Here is a 17,953-nt window from a genome sequence, read left to right as displayed (position 1 = left end):
ATGTTTTAGCATAATGAAATGCTTGCCTCTTGGTTGTACTGATTTGCTGCTCCTCCACGAGTTGGTGGTACATCGTAAATCTCTTGCGAACCAGGAGGAGGAAGAAGGTGCCTTGGGGTATCGTATTCATCTTGTTCTGGCTTGTGTGCATCATAGACATAAACTTGGCCAACTCTGGTTGGGACTACTACCTGCATAGCAAGCAAAAAAGAAATTATTGACATAATAAAATTGCCAGACATAATTTATTTTACAGTGCAATGAATTTTGAACAAAACACCCTAAAGAAAATGTATGACTATTATGAAACAGGTCATCAGAAATGGCTATAAGGTTTAAAAAAAAGAGTAAATACCTTTACACATAATTGAAAATTCAATAACCTTTAGACAATACATAGTAAACAGATGGGAAGATGTGCACCGTCTTTCCCGTGTTCATGAGTCTGCCTGTTCTGCTGACTCAGAGAGCCTGGGGCTGCTTTGTCGATTTCTTACTATTTAACTTTGTTTGACAGCAACTCAGCTGTTGAGCATCTGGTGGGACAGAACATCTAATTAAATAAATTGCTTTATTCTTGGCTGCTGAGCTGTATGGCTGCATTAGCAACATTGCACTATTGTGCTTTGCCAGAGATTTTTGGGCAAGCATCTGGGTTTATAATTAAATAAAGGTGTTTTATTAAATATTCAACTTTGTTTTGAGCTGGTTCACTGCAGAGCTCACTAGTAGTTTCAGGCTGACTGCTCCTGTGCCTTAGGGGGTTGCAGGATAGTCTTCAGTTAGCTACTGTTGAACTGTTGTGCTTGGATAGCAGGAAAAGGTCATGGGTCCAACTCCCTCTCCCACCACTATATTCTGCATTTTATTAGCAGTTTTTAAGGACAGACTTTCTATGGTAATTTCTGCATTTACAGTTATATACAAACAAGATTGCTAACCCTTCTAGAAGTGACAGAAACAACTGCAACTGTTGTAAGATTAAAATGTATTTACTTGAAATAATATTTATTCCTTGATATGTAATTTTTCTATTTGTTCAACACTATTCTAAGTTGGCTAAATTATTTCAGTGTTTAGGGTGGATTTTGCTTGCTCAGTGTTATGTTTATTGCTGACAGTTTTTCTTTTATTTGCATTTTTTGCCTTTGTCACTTACTGTTACAGAATTTACTTTTTCCATTTATAAAGAAATCTCTTTTATCTTTAATTCTGTTTAACGTTTTTGTTTTGGACTGCTTAGCTCTATTTCATTTTTCTAGGCTACTTACTGTCTGTTAAGAACCTTTATACCATTGACATAGTCTGGATTGGGTTGCTCTCCTTAAATTACTCTCCAGATATCACCTACTAGGAATCTGTTTAAGTATCTCCATCTCTGTCTATTGCATCTACCTGTCTATCTAGCTATCTGTTTCTCTATCTATCTATTGATATTTCATCAATTTTGTTGATATTTTGGTTTATTTTGCCTTGTGATTTGGTCTAATCTAGGGCCCAGTGCTGACTGTTTTTTAGTCACACTCTGATGCCTGCCCTCTGTTCCTGTCTAGGGGTCACATACTTTAAATCTATTTTAATCTAGAAATGCCTTCTTTGATCCATGGCTTTACATCCATAGAGGTATGTCGCCGACTACAAACTTATCAAAACAAACTCACCCAGTACTGATCTATTTAAAGAACTAAACAAAAACATCTTAGAAGCATTCCCCTGCAACCTGCGTCACTCAGTACAGTAAACTCAGAGATCACTGAACCTTTGAAGTAAGGGGAAAAATACAGTTGTGCAGGCAACTTAAAATAACTGCAGTTGCTCAAGTGTGCTCACTGTGTGGTCACTGTTGAAATCATCATTATAGTATTTCTGCAGTTAGATGAGTCTGACATCTGGCTACACTTTTAAAGTTGATCACCCTTTCCCGCATAGATGGTCTAACATCACCTTACTTCAGATGTCTTCATGTATGTGGTATATAGGTGGCACCCATCTGCTTCATCCCTAGTTCTTTCTTGCCCACAACCAGGGCTGAGCCATGCCCACATTCATAGAATTTTAGTAAGGAACTGCTCGAGGAATGCAGTCTGTGACATAGGGAATCCAAGCTCTCCTTAAGGATCCTGAAAAGGCAGAGGAGGCAAAGAGGGTAAATGAATACCCACTCTGGCCCCTAAATGTCCATTACAGGAGAAGAGAAGAAGGGAGGAAGACAGGACTACAACAGTGATGATACTTGAACACCTACAGTTATGTTATCAACATGATGGCCTTTGTGGTTCTCAGTTACAGTCATAACCATATGGAAGATTCCAAACAATTTTCCTTACAAGTATGCTGTTTGGCTAAATACTTTGATGAAGACTAGACAAGACCATTTCAGATAGCAGAAGCAAATCCAGCTGGTAGTTTATGAGAAGGTGTGAACTGAGGAACAGGTGGCTGCCTGTAAGATATTCTGAGCACTTACTCTTTTGAGAAAGGCATCGATAGTTGCTGTACCCCTTGTGGAATGGGGCCTTACTTTTTCCTGTAGGCCTTGCTATAGAAAGTCTAACAAACTTTGATGCAATGTGTGAGTCATTTAGAGATATTACGCTTCTTCACTGCTAACCCTTGTTTGTAGTCTGCAGATGAGATACAGGTTGGTCTGATTTTCTAAAGGCTTTGGTTTTACTCATATAATACCTTAAATGTCTATCTGCACCTAAGGAATGCTGGATCTTCCCTACTCCACCATGCTAGGGATTAGGGAAGAAAACTGGAAGAAATACTGCTTTTTTCAGAACAACATCAGTAATACCAGGCAAAGATGATGGTTAATGTTCAGGGAAACCAAGTGTTCATGGAATTGCAGGAATGACTCCTTGCATATGAATGCTTGAAGTTCCAAAACCCACCTACCAACAGTAACAACAACAAAGAAGGCAGCTTTCCAAGTAAGAAATGTTAGTGGCACTGTTGCAGAGGTTTCAAATGATGGAAAGGTCAGCTTTTCCAGCACAAAAGTTAGGTCTTCAGCTGGGTCCATGTTTCTCTTAGAAAACCTTAGGCAGAAAATGTCCTTCAGGAATGGTTTGACTGGTAGCCTGAACATGAGTGGGGCTCTAAAGGCATGCAGGTATATGTGAAGATAGGTGAAGGCTGCCAACCTAGCCAGATAGAATTTTGTAGATAATTCTGTCATTTGTAAATATTAATATAAGCCACAGACTTGTTCTCTTAAATGGGAAAATGGTGTTAAATGTGGAATTGCAAAAACATAACAACAGTGCACTCTGCTGTAACAAAGCTAAGTCAATTCTCTGATGTCAAAACTTGGAGCCAAGATGTCTATATAAAGGCATTCTGCCTATTGTTTTGAGGCCAGAGTTAATGGCTAGAATTTGCATGTATAATTTATTGCTCTGGTTCCTGACCAGCTGCAAGATCAAAAGGGCTATTAACATTTGAGAGTCTGTTAGCCTGGGAACCAGAAAAAAATGATGTAATCTGAAATGAATCAGTGGTACTGTGTTATCAATTTAAGGACAGAAAGAATGAGAGCATTTGAGCATTTGTCTTGAGAATATCCAACTCACCACTCTGCCTGTGTCTATATGTAAGTAGGATTTTAGAACTGTGTTTTCTCTTAGATATAGCTAGGAAATAGGAAGATTAGACTAGTTTGTTTTTCTGTGATGTCAGAACTTTTCTACTGTATTATTTTAAGTATTTCTCTGTGATCTCTGAACTCTTGACTAGCACTGTGCAGTAAGAAGTATTGTCTTGTGTTTTTATTATTTATTATTATATATTTTTAAACCTTTCAACTGTGGCTGTTTTGTGTAGAGATAGTTTAAGCTCTAGAGCACATTGCATGTATACAGTGATCCTGTCCAAGCCACCCCAAATAAGCCTTGCTGATCAGTCACACTTATCAGTTGGATAACAATATTGCACAATAATAATTGGACACCCTTTCATAAGGGCTTTTGAGTAGGTGATAAACATTAGCTGGATGGTGGCAGTGATTTCTACTGTATAGTCTGGGTAAAAGAGGCACACCTGGAGAATCTGTGCCAGCCTTCCCCAGGAGTGTCTGTGTGGTTGAATAAACTCTTATCTCAAAGTGTGTGTGTCAGCTACTTGGGCAGGGACACGAAGCACTGGTTGGACAGAGAGGGTGCTGGAGGTTTTAGCCTCCCCCCTAGGCTGAGATTTGGACCCTATAGGTGTGCCAGTGGGGAGTCTTAGTGGGGACCTGGAGCGATAGGGAAAAACCAGCCCCAGACTGACTGTGATTTCTGTGTGCTCTTAAGGGAAATTGTACTTTACTGTGTGTGTATTTATTATCCTTTCCCTATATGGACGCCCCTCACTGGTGTTAGTGGTGAGGATTGAGGCTCCCTGATTGCTGGGCCAGTGCATGAGCATCACAGTATAAACAGGTGAGAGATGTACCTTCAGACTACTCCCCAGATGACCTGTAGGTTGGCTAGTGGTATGGACATTGCAGTATGGGAGTGAGTGGTTTGCAGTTGATCACCCAAACAGAGGAGGAGGGAGGTAGCTCAGCTCACTGCATTGGGGTCACCTGCATGCCCATGATAAGGAGTCAAGCATGTGGCATGCCCACATTGCATATTAGTATGCTGCTTAGTCTGAGAGTTGGGCATGTGCGGTATTGAGTATGCACCTCTTGAGAGCAGCAATTATACAGCAGGCACGCTGTTGCTAATGGGATCAAGACAGACAAGACAGTTCACAGACTCTGCATATTGCCCTGCTCTTTATTACCTGATTCTCTTCTTAAATGGGAATGAAGAGGCTGGAGGACTCTCACCCACAATGAAAGAATTAATGAGTCAATTGAGTGAAGGAAGTGAGAGCCACAGGGCTGATCCTGCAGAGCCCCCCTCAAACAAAAAAAATAAAAACCAGTAACTGTTACCACATATCTTCATATCATAGCCTGAAAGAAGGCAGTAAATGACTTTAACCTTTCTTGTGGTCAGTATGCTTTGGCTCTACTATTGTCCAGAAATGATTCTAGAATGACTGCAGTTATGGCTGGATATAAATGGGACTTTTTCTCATTCAAGAAGAGACTCAGTCTATTGAGGCAATCGAGGGTGTACTGCAATGACTTCTGAATTTCCTCCTGAGTTTTTGCTTGAATCAGGCAGGGTAGATGTGGATGTCCTTACTCCTGCTATCTGCTACCAGTGCTGGCAAATATTCTGTAAAAACTCTGGGTACAGTACTCAAACTGAAGGGCAATAAAGTAAACTGGTAATGGTGAAACCCCACTAGAAACCTCATTTCCTGGCCATGGCTTTTGAAATGGGAATGTGAAGGCAGACATCCTTGATGACTGGTGTCATCAGAAATACTTGAGTAGTTAGGAGGAGCAAAATGGCCTGCAGGGTCAATATTTTGAATCTGGGATTTTTTAAGGATCTCTTCAACCTTTACAAATCCAGTATAGGTCACAAGGATTTGTCATTTCTTGGGACAAGGTGCAGATATGAGTAAAAAAAAAACTTTGGCCTACTGACTAGAGGGCAATGTTTCCATTCTTCCTTGTTCTGACATTTCTGCTAAGGGAAGGGCCACTAGACGTTCCTGGTCTTATCTTTAGCTTGGTTATAAAATGATGTCTGCGGCCCCTGGAGACAAGTTGCAAGAAGCACTGGTCTGAAATTATATCTGACTAATTCTGGTGAAAGGAAATCCATCTTGAGGCAATGATGGAGAGGTGGAGTGTGGGTAAAGGATCAAGGTGGGACCCTGTTGGGGTTAACTCCTGACATCTTTCTGCCCTTCTGTTGTCTTTTTCCCTTCTGTGTGACCTTCCTACCTTTTGGTTGCTTGCCTTTACCCTTTATAATTTTTTGTATACTTGAGAATAGAAGGGTGCAATGTGACTTCCAGCATTTTGAGTACAATACAGGACAACAAAAAATTTTTTGTCATTACAGTAGTAAGGAATTGTACATTCACATGTTCAGTCAGGGACAGAGTCAAGAGCCAAGAATGTCTCGTTATGATTTACCAAGTGGCAGCAGCCCTGGATGTTGCATCTACAGTATCATACACACATTTTATAGCATGCTTCCCCAGCTGTAGGCTAGTCTAAGCTTATCTATTAGAGGAGCATTCTCCTATAACTATTCCAGAGTTGCCTGATGATATGCACCTGGCACTATGCACAGGATACTTCAGAATGAACGTCTGAAAGTTCAGGGCCCTGAAGGTGAGGGTTCATTGAAGTGCCTGACTTTTTTCCCAAAATGGTCAGTGTGATGTCCTTATTACCAAGAAGAGTATTATGCTCTACAGCCAGTTTTCTTCCTTTAGCAGTTTATAAGAACACAGTATCTTTACCTCAATGGGATTCCTACAGAAAATCATATAAGAATACAGGTGCGCCCTGTAAAAATGTTCAGATCTCTTAGGGGTGAGGGGTTGGGAGCCTGGCTCTAAGCATATTGCTTCAAAAACATCCTGGACTGGACAATCTGCACTGGTTTCAGGGGCCCAAGACCCTGAAGGTCCAAATATCTCAGTGGGGCTGCAGTGCCCCCTCATAACAGAGAGGATATCCTCAAATTACTTATGTGGTGTAGAGTCAAAGGCTAACATTTCCTACCTGACTCTATTACAGACCTGAGGGAAGCAGCACTAGGAACTGTAGATTCGTTCTTCTTCTCCTCAGAATCAGAGGAGTCCTAGTCTATCAATGGGGAGACTCTTCCTCTTGGGTGGAGAGACTCTAGACAAACTGGGGCAGATCAGACTCTCCCTGCAGGCTATACACAAATTTGAAGAAACCCCATGCCAACTGAGACCAATTGGGGGGTGGTGGAGCAGCTTTGCTGGGGGCAGGAGGAATGACCCTCAAAGAAGCAAATGCAAAGGCATGACATGTACTTTGGCCTCAGGCACTAGAATCTTATGTAAACTGGTGGCTGCTATAAGTCTGTGAACCTAACAAAGGGGGATATCCCTGGGTTACATCCTGTGGGCATGGAGTCCACTTTTACAATTACTTTGGGGATTCTGTGCTCTTTTTTGATACTTAAATGTTGTCTCAGAGTGGACATCTGGGAACTGGAATTTGAGGTGGTCTGATCAGGATATTTGGTCTGGTAGGGTGTGCTAGGGGAAAAGCACATGGCAGCCTCCAAATCGGGCAGTACCAGAGGCCTTAGCAGTGACAGGCATCAGGGCTGGGGGTTGCTTGGGTGTCTCTGTGGACTCCAAGGTACTATCTAGTTCATGGGTCTCTCTTTTCTTCTCCTCCCTTAGGATGTACTTCTTGACATCATGTTTCTTCTTGTTGGGAGGGCTGCCTATCTCACCCTGCTGCTGTGAAGCTGCAGAGATGGCAGTTTGGGCTAATATACCCAAGCATCTTGTTTTGGTCTGGTACATCTGCAGGGTTACCTTCTCTTTAAAGACTTAGAATAAAAAACATGGCAAATACTAAAATTGGCCACATGTTCTGGGTCTAAGCAATATAAGCAGTGGATATTGAAATCTTTAATCAGGATCTGATGTTTGTAGGCACAGCTGGTTGTTTTTTCTGGGGTGGGCACACCTTACATTTCTGTCCCTGGCAGTTTGCTTACCAGACGTCAACACAAGAAAATAAATAAATAAAAGTTAATCAACTGTAATGATGGAAAAGGGAAGAAAGTGGTCTCCAATGGGATACATATCTATCTGATGCTCTTTAGTCATAGGCCTAGACTGATTTCAGACTGTGACACACACTTTTATGGGAAGCATGTAATGTGAAATAAAAGAACTAAAGAAGGCATAGGAAATGCCACCTGTATACTAAGTGTGTGAAGACACCCAAGGTAAAATGAAATCAAACCAGCTATGGTGGAAGGGTGATCAGCTCTGAAATACTGGGCAGAAGTCAAACACATCCAGCAGCAGAGACTCCCTAACGTGACTGGAACAGTGACCAATGAAGACAATCCTCCTCAACTGAAAGACTGCTGAAATATGGGGGTTAACATTAATACGTTCAATGAGGTGGGAGTTGATGGGTTCATCTTGACACATCAAGAGTTGATGGCAAACTCATCAATGCAAACAGAAAGTTCACAAAATATACAAGATTTTACCATATTTGAGCAAACCTGTTTTGACTGCTGCTTCTATATCTCAATTTGTTTTTCTTGCTGTCAACATCAACTAAGATGCAAACTATTTCTTTACATTGTTAATGGTCAGGTGTTGAGATAAATAGTCATGATGTTATTCCGAGTTTATAAATATCAAAAACATGTCTTTGTAAACATAGCATACATGCCACACAGCACTGCTTGTTAAAATATTTGACCTTACAGCATACATAATTTTTCTCCTTTCTTGTGTTTATTCTTGAATACTACATGCAGACATGGGACTACATTAAAATGTTGAAAAATACACTGCAACTCAAAATCAGTATTCATAACATTATTTTAACAACTGTTTTGTCCCTTTCTTCAAATCATACCCTCTTAACTGTTCAGAATTTTACAGAATGTCCAGATTTTTGCCTCATATTTGTGTTTTTCTGGAACATAAGTGACGACTTAGGTTGCTAAATGATGACAGATAATGGAGTTTCAGACAATATCCCACAGAAGATGCATATTAATGCAAAACCTTTCATTGTTGCAACTTTCTAAGTTTATAAGAGCAATATTTAAAATCTGTGACTGACTTTGAGATGTTGTCTCCCTAAGATTTTTGGCTTTGTCAAGAATTCTTGCACTAAGAAGTTGAGATGTAAGTCTTGAACCCATATGATCTTGAAGTTGGATATAAACAGAAACTGGTATGTGCCTTGCTACAGATCCCCCACCATGCCTCAAGATTCTCACTACACCTTTCTAAACATACTGGAAAATATTAATATACAACCAAACACCCTAATACTGAGTGATTTCAACTACCCTGCCATTAACTGGGAAAACTACTCGTGTACCAAGACCTTTGCCCAACGGTTCTTGGAATTCATAAATTCCAATGCCCTGGATCAACTAATCCATAGTCCCACCAGGGGCTCCAATATCCTAGACCTGGTCATTACCAACATGGGAAATTGATGCTCCACACCTATGGTCACCCCCTCGTTGGTCAGGTCAGACCATAAGCTAATCACCCTTAACATCGACATCCCACTCCCACCCCCCCCAGTAAAGAAACCGCCATAAAAAACTTCTCCAAAGCCAACTTCATGCTACTAAAATAAGTTACAAACTTCATGACACCCATGCAGATGGCTACTGAAGGTTCGACTGCTGAGTCCTACACTAAGGCACTGTATGAGCACATCCACTCATGCATGAATCGTGCCATCCCAAATAAAACCAAGATGCTCTCCTCCAAAAAAAGGAAGCCAATCCCCTACCATAAACAAACTTTACAACAAAAGGAAGAAACTGTTGCAGAAAACAGGAAAATCCCAGGATGCAATAAACTCCCTTACCAGCCTCAGTAAAAAGCTGAGATCTCTCCTAAAATCCACCAAAGCTAGTTACGAAAATAAAATTGCCAAATATTCCAAAGACAACCACAAGGCATTCTATGACTATGTCAAGAATCTAAATGGCAATGCTCAGATCTGCTCTGAGCTACAACAGAATGGCATTAAATATACTGATCCCAAAGATATTGCCAATATCCTGGCAGATCGATTCAGTGCCAACTTCACCCCCCTAAATGGCCCATCTCAATACCGGAAGATTGCCAAATTCCGGTAATAATGGCCACACAGGTAAAAAACACACTCTCCAAAGCTAAGAATACAGCATGGATGGGACCAGATGACATCCTGGGCTGTGTACTACATGAACTACAAAATGAACTGGCACCTCATTTAAGTGTCAGGTTTAACCATACCCTCACCGCAGGCTTCATGCCCACTGAGTGGTGCACAGCTACAGTTATCCCACTCCACAAGGAGGGATCCACCTTGGATCCCAGGAACTACCACTCCATCAGTCTGATGAGCCTGATCTGCAAGGCCATGGAACGTATTATCATGGAACTTATAAACAAAGACATTGGCAACCTTAAAACACTGGATCCCACCCAGTTTGGGTTTGTGAAGGGCCGATCTTGTCTCCTGAACCTGATTGACTTCTTCGAATCAGTCTCCAGAGCCGTGAATGAGGGTAAGGCAGTCCACACAGCCTATCTGGACCTCGCCAAGGCCTTTGACACCATCCCCCACTATGAAATCATAGATAAACTTACTAAGCTGGGCATTAAGCCCTCCTTCACTCAATGGGTTGCCAACTGGCTTACTGACAGAACCCACACTGTAAAAGTAGCTGACTCCAAATCCAGCTCCAGACAAGTGACAAGTGGAGTACCTCAGGGTTCAGACCTCTCTTGTTTGGCATCTACTTATCTGAAGTACAGGCCAACACTAAGGGACTCTGGCTAACAAAGTTTGCAGATGACTGCAAACTGGGAGCCATTACTGAATCCCCAAATGATGTGGATACTCTACAAAAGGGCCTTACAGAAACAGATGCTTGATGCCAGAGCCATGGGCTCAAGCTCAATGCCAAGAAATGTATAGTTATCCCCTTTGGGAAAAAACATGTACTCATGAATTACCACATAGGTGGCAGTACATTAAACACCGAAAGTGTGACAAGAGACTTAGGGACACAGGTGGACAGTGGTCTCACCTTCAATAACCACATCGCCACAACAGTCAGGAAATCCTTCTATGTGGCACACCTCATCACTAAGGGCTTTTCATCCAGAAAAAAGGAGGTCATTGTCCCACTGTACTCATCCCTCATTGGACCCATTATAGAATACAACGCCCCATTTGGTATGTACCTCTCAAGACATCTGCAAAAACTGGAAAGGCCGCAGAAAAACCTCACTAAAAGAATCACAGGCCTAAAGCGGATGCCCTATGCTGACCGCCTTAAAAAACTCCAGCTATACTCTGTTGCATATCGTCTACTCCGAGGCGATCTCTGCTTAACATATCAAACCCAGAGCTGTTGGACATGCTACACTTAAAGAAATCCCAAACGCTCAGAGCCACATGCTCTAGGGATCTAAACCTTGTCATCACAATAAACAAAACATGCTGGAGTGATAGGTTCCTGACCCAGAGACTCCCCAGACTCTGGAATAGACTGCCCATACATGTCAAACAGAGCATTTCTTTGGCCCTCTTCAAAAGGAACCTTGATGATTGGATGGGAGAAAGGAAATTCACCCCGTGGATCATGTCAGTCGCCCTGCTAGAAGGGGTTCTGGGAATTAAATAGTGTGGGAAGAAATAGCCAGGGAATTGTTATGGCTAGGCTTGTATAGGCCCTAGGGCCGATAGCCTAGTACCAACCTATGAACCTATGGTAGGCAACCCCATCCCCCAACTATACAGTAGCTGGAATTTAAGGGAGAGGGGTCAAAACAGTGGGTAAAGTAGGGTTGATTTCATGTCATGTTCTTGAGTCAGCATATATGTTGCTGACTGACATTGTGACATATACTCATAGAAGTACAAGATACACACTTCTGTACTTATCACATTTTCCTTTATATCTTTGCAATATTATCCTTGCAATACACCACTGACAGGTGAATCTCATTTATGCAGTAGTTAACTCATACCACTGTCTGTAAGTGCATTTATGTTTAAATTTCTACTTTGCTTAGAGCCAAGGCTGTGGCTTAAAAAGGATCCTTTGGGCCAACTTATCAAACCAGTTATTGAGCACACAAATAAGGCCAGCGGGTCAAAGCAGTTCCTGACCCTTTTCTTAATGGTTTACTATGAACGCGTCCTTACTAAGGTTTATTCTGAAAGACCAACTCCATCCCACAACATAATTAATCCCATCCCACTCCCAATAATATTGCTTAGACATAGTTTTGTGTCCATAAGCCAGTTAATACCTTTCAGTTTAATTTCCTTCTTTTTTACATGACAAAATATATAAAGTTCCCACCATCTTTTTTCATATTCAGTCCTGGTGTTGTTTCTATGAAGAATTTGTTTCAGACTATGACAAAGGAACAACCACAATGTTTCTCTGATTTTCACTGTTGGTCACCACCCATGATTTGCAGCCGCAGAAAGCATGCCTTGCTGATATGACTAAGATACTATAAAACACACACACAACTACAGTAGTTGTCAGAGGCAGGAATCATTTATAATGCATGACTAGATAAACAAATTAGTTAAGTGCTCTAGTTTTTGGCCATTAAATATTATCTGTGCAATTATAGAAAATTACAGTCAGTGTGGAAAACTATAAGTTGCTAGAAGCTGCCTAGGTAGGTCTATGAATTGTCAACATCCACCAAATGACTTCAGAGAGGGTGGTACTAAGGAAAACTGCCAAATAATGAAAATAGAAGTAAAAGAGTAACTAACTTCAAATCACACGAACAAAAAAAAAATCAATGTCAGTTTGCAACAGATCAGAAGCAGTGAGACTCAGAAATGCAACCTACCAAGAGCAGTCAGTATTGTAATATAATACCCCTCCATCAGCTGACAGAAGAGACTCTAAGTGTTACCAGTGACATCATCATAATATTACAGCAGAGAGAGACAATGAAATCAGCATGGTTTCTCACAAAGGGATTAAGGCAGTCCATATTTGCTTGTTTTGTTTGTTTGTAGGAAATCTGTCACTAAAAGGTTACAAAATCATCAAAAAAACTGTGGTGCTTAATAAGAAGAAAACTAGATGTATGTTTCAGGTAAAATGAGCACTTTTTATTCAGAGCAAGCCTGGCCCACTCAGGACAATAACTTAAACCTTAGACTAGGAAGTAAACCTAGGGACATACATTGCATGGAGCAAAGTAATGAACACTCCAGAAAAAAACAAACAAACCAAAAAAGCAGTGGTCTTAAGTTCAGTACTCCAACATTAGTGTGATACTGTGACTTACTGTACTGCTGTACTGTGAAACAAAGAGAAGTTATGTAAACTACAGTAGTCCTTGCCAGGTTAAAAAAATCAGGATAAATACAATGATGCTGAACATTTCGCAAGTATGAATCATGCTATTTAGTTCTAGCAGATAAACTTGGCAAAATATTATAGCAGCTTCAAAATCTCCATATTCCCCATTCTCAGTTTCTACAAATATATTTGATATTTCAGACTCGTAAAGTCTTATTTTGGATTAATGCATTTCGGACTGCCAGTCATAAACACATAAGTTATGATTCACACCGTGTTCTGAGTAATCCATTCCTAAGTCCACAAACAGCTCACCAAGAAAGGTATACGATTTTCTCGGGCCTTACTACATGTAACTCTCTCTTAGTTCTTATCTTAATTTAGCAGTTAACAGAAAACATTTGAGTGTTCCAAGTTCTTATTCACTAACTTGCTACATACCTATTTCACCAGATGATTCCTACAAATTGACTGTTCCCTTGTGTTCTACATAGGTGAACTTACTGTTACTTGAAAATAAATTGTTTTGGCTACCAATATAATCTTTCTAATCTTTCTGCAACTAGTTTTGAATGGTTTCGGTGATAAAATTCTTTGAAACATAACTTAAGGAATACTTCATTCTTGTTTATGGCTATTGAGTATATTGTAATTGTTGCCTCTGGCCTGGATTGTGGCTACAAAAATGCCTTTAGACATGCCCATTCACCTGATCAACAAATATATGCATGCATAAACAAAGGAGCAAAAACAAACGCAGATGTTTATGTAATTTATAAATTATTTTCTCACATACTTTGTATATTACTTACCTACTGTATAACAACTTTACTGCATTCTTTCTTAACCAAGGACTTACACATTTTTCCAATCCTCATAGGAGTTGACCCCTTATGTCTCACCCAAGCATTAGTGAATTTAGTCATGTTTTATGACTTACCATCTGTCCTGGAAGGCTGGTCCAATCATCTACTAGCCTTTCTGTAAAGTAATATGTCCCTGTATACTCCTTAAATCACACTCACTGTATATATTCAGACTGTGTCCTTGTGTTTTCAGGCAACTTTTTTTTAAAGATGATAGCCACTGCAGGCTAGAGCTACCTTAAGGACTTACTTGTCATGTTAAACCTCTGCCTTCTTTCTTAATTGAAAATGTTTAAATAACATAAAGGGGTTGTTAGGGCCCAAATTGACAACATCTTTCAAAAAGAGAAATCTAAGAGCACAAGACTGCACAATTTGAAACTCAGAGTGGATAGCTGAGGTGAGACACAAGAAATTATTTTGTAGAAATATGAATGCCTCTTGACCTCTCATCTGACAGTGCAAAATATTAGGAGTTAAGCTCTCTGTACATCTGGGCAGTGCTACATACATTTGAGTAATAATAAGTATATCCAAGCATTACTGGGTATATTTGAGTATTACTAAGTATATCTGAGCATTAACATGGTATGTTTGAGTATTACTAAGTTAATCTGAGCATTAACTGGTATATTTAAGTAATAGTATCTGAGAATTACAATACAGTTCCCATACAACACCATGCAGTGGTGTAGTTAGTTTTTGTGGATGGAGTGCACAACTGTGATGACAGTACCTGTGAAATTACTACACTGGGAATGTACAATGTACGGTTAATGAGTGTTATTTAACCCACACATTTTTGTAAAGTTCCCAGCCATAGCAACATTCCTGATACCTTTCCCGCTATGTTTCTGCATCTTATTTTTGTCTCCATCCAACTGAAATGTTTGCTGACTGCACATTTTTTTTAACAGTAGGAAGTAGCAATAGTAAGACTGGAGAGAAGAAACAGATCTTTAAATGGCTAATAACTATACTCTGGGTTGCAGTTTATCCACAAAAACAGGACTATGCTGAAAATGTCATCAGTTCTGGGCTAACACTAATATTTGGTTCCAATCAATGTTCAGATCAACAGAAGAAACAAAGACCAAGAAGGAAAGGGAGCACTCAGTCTAACTCCCCCCCCACAAAAAAATATTATCAGCCCTTCTATTTTTCTATCAGAATTCTTACTACTTGTGCAGGCAGATATTGAAGAGATGAAAATAATTAGCAGAATGTGTACAACACACACAAAAAGTACACATAGACAAGGAACGTGTGGCAAACAGTCTTTATACATGCAATATATTCATGCAAAAAGGTACCTGCAAGTTTCTCCATACACTCAACATGTGGAAAGAATTAATTACAAGCAGACACTGAATGTATTTTAAAAAGTACCTGCAGCAGTCCACAGCACTGAACAAATGGACACAGGTACCTGGAAGTGTCCAGAGGCATTGAACATGAGAAAAAAGTTGGCTAAAAACAGTCAGTATGTGGGGTACATAATGTCCACAGGCACTAAGTGTGTGGGAAAAGGTAGTCAAAAGCAAATAACACATGGAAGAGCTACCTGAAACTATCTCCAGGTATACCTTTCAGAAGTGATAATGCAATGTCTAAAAAGCCTGGAGAGGTTGTGTTATGTTTGAGTAAATTAGAATAATCACACCCCGTGCCTTCAACATAAGGTCACTGTTCCTGGAAACTCTGCAGAGGGTTTTCCATGTCAGATCACAGAGCACCATCCTGCTGACATTTCATCATTCTTTTGTAATTGCAAATCAATACTTTTTAATCTTCTCTTCAAACAATACAATTTGCAAACGTTTTCACTTCAAAGTCAGTAAACCATGTATGTTAATGACAAGGCTGGGATTCCACTTATGATATACCCATGTCTTCTAATACCTTCTAAGGTAGTATTAACTTAAGTCTAGTCTAGATCAAGGTGAGAAAAGCTTTTATGAATGCAAAGCATGCAACTCTGCAAACAGACCGCACAAAACAGCACAAATATATTAAATAAATTAAAGCAAAGTGAATCAGGAGACTGAGCTTTGGATTCAGCTTGGAAAATGTGAACTATATCATGATAATTCTTTAGTGTGTGTGTGTGGGTGTGTGAGAGAGAGAGATACTTTGATTCTGCACCCAGTTCATACTTCTTAGCTGTTCAGAATTTCACAGAAATGTCCACATTTTTGCCTCATAATTTTGGTCTGTTCCTCATAAAATTTGTGGTTTTCTGGCAAATCACTGAGGAGTGTCACTAAGTAATAGACATTTGAGTTTCAGACTTAATTTCCTTCAACAAATGCATGTTAATTCAAAACCTGTTATGCAAGTAACTGCCTAAAAGCAGCATTTAACATGTGCCTCTGATGTCAGGTCTTTGTCATGCCATTATTTTTAACTTTGTCCAGAATTCTTGTGCTAAGAGATGCAGAGGTATGCTCCTCAACACTCAAACAGTATATCCAATGCTTTCCTTTCTCTTTGTTAACAATGTTGAAGTACGTCATCCATTCATCCTTGTTCAGAGATGTTATCACTTGTTAATAACTCTGCTATTGCAATATACGTGCACTTCTGCTCACTGTATGTAGGAAGCTTTTTCATTAGATAATTTTTCTAATTGTACATTGGCTGAGCAGCAGTCTGCTCTGCTCAAGGCCTAGGGGTCATCATAGATTACAGGGAAGTGTAAGCTTTTGGGCAGGAATGTCAGTGGCTATACATGCTTGTAGACGCCTCTCTGGCCTAGACACCAGCTGTATGACATGAAACCATAAATCTGTTTTCTCCCCCTCCTGTGGCTGAAAAAAACAAGCACGCATGTAATTAGTGCCCTGGTATTTAACTATGTGTGCACTCTACAGTTTTAATGGGATAAACTCACTTGGAATAATTGTCGCTTTTTAGGTGAGACCCAGGAGCACTGCCTGGTTAGGTGACTTGCTCACAGTCAACACTGGGCAGATGGACAAAGAGTGAATCAAACCCTGGTCTACAGAATGAAGCTTACTAACAGTTCATAGCCGTAATTATTTGTACAAAACTACCCTGAGAAATAAGGATTATGTTTAATCCATCAATCCTGATTCATTGAAGCTTGAACGGCCAAACCTGGAAGACTGAATGAGAGAGCCACTAACATTTTTATGTAAGGGGAAAAGCAGTAGTACTTGTAGTAGCAGTAGTAGCAGCACTATTAGCAGTAGTAGCCTTGGTACAGCAGCAGTGGTAGTGGTAGCAGTAGGAATTGAAGTAATAGCAGTAGCAGCCATGGTGTAGTAGTGGCAGTGGAGAGTTAGCAGTAGGAATTATAATAGCAGCAGTGACACTAGTAGCAGCAGTAGCCATGGTGTAGTAGCAGCAGTGACACTAGTAGCAGCAGTAGCCATGGTGTAGTAGCAGCGGTAGAGCAGTGGTGGTAGCAGTAGGAATTGTAGTAGCAGTAGTAGTAGTACCAACCATGGTGTAGCAGTAGCAGCCATGGCGTAGTAGTAGCAGTGGAGAGTTAGCAGTAGGAATTATAATAGCAGCAGTGACACTAGTAGCAGCAGTAGCCATGGTGTAGTAGCAGCAGTAGCCATGGTGTAGTAGCAGCAGTAGAGCAGTGGTGGTAGCAGTAGGAATTGTAGTAGTAGTAGTAGTAGTACCAACCATGGTGTAGCAGTAGCAGCCATGGTGTAGTAGTAGCAGTGGATTGTTAGCAGTAGGAATTATAATAGCAGCAGTGACACTAGTAGCAGCAGTAGCCATGGTGTAGTAGCAGCAGTAGCCATGGTGTAGTAGCAGCAGTAGAGCAGTGGTGGTAGCAGTAGGAATTGTAGTAGTAGTACCAACCATGGTGTAGCAGTAGCAGCCATGGTGTAGTAGTAGCAGTGGAGAGTTAGCAGTAGGAATTATAATAGCAGCAGTGACACTAGTAGCAGCAGTAGCCATGGTGTAGTAGCAGCAGTAGAGCAGTAGTGGTAGCAGTAGGAATTGTAGTAGTAGTAGCAACCATGGTGTAGCAGTAGTAGCCATGGTGTAGTAGTAGGGTGGTAGCAGTAGTAGTAGAAGCAACAGTAGCAACTAGTAGTGGAAGAAAATGTATTAGCAGTATTGGTACTAGTAGTAATAACAGCAGTAGTTGAGGCATGT

At 40.4% G+C, this 17,953-nt stretch overlaps 1 protein-coding gene across 4 annotated transcripts in view; it reads right to left on the bottom strand.

Moving 5' to 3' along the window:
* The window catches only part of BCAR1 (BCAR1 scaffold protein, Cas family member), a 2,082,713-nt gene that overhangs the window by 81,775 nt on the left and 1,982,985 nt on the right, over window positions 1-17,953 (bottom strand). For all 4 annotated transcript variants that reach the window (XM_044081461.1, XM_044081458.1, XM_044081457.1 and 1 more), the window contains one exon: window positions 27-191. In XM_044081461.1, coding sequence (XP_043937396.1) covers window positions 27-191 — 165 coding nt within the window. The remainder of the gene's footprint in view (window positions 1-26; window positions 192-17,953) is intronic.

The sequence above is a fragment of the Protopterus annectens genome, chromosome 8.part0 (genome assembly GCF_019279795.1).
Source record: "Protopterus annectens isolate FY-2018-M chromosome 8.part0, PAN1.0, whole genome shotgun sequence".
Taxonomy (NCBI): domain Eukaryota; kingdom Metazoa; phylum Chordata; order Ceratodontiformes; family Protopteridae; genus Protopterus; species Protopterus annectens.
The sequence above is the reverse complement of the archived record's forward strand: the minus strand, read 5'-3'. Positions and strand labels throughout refer to the sequence as shown.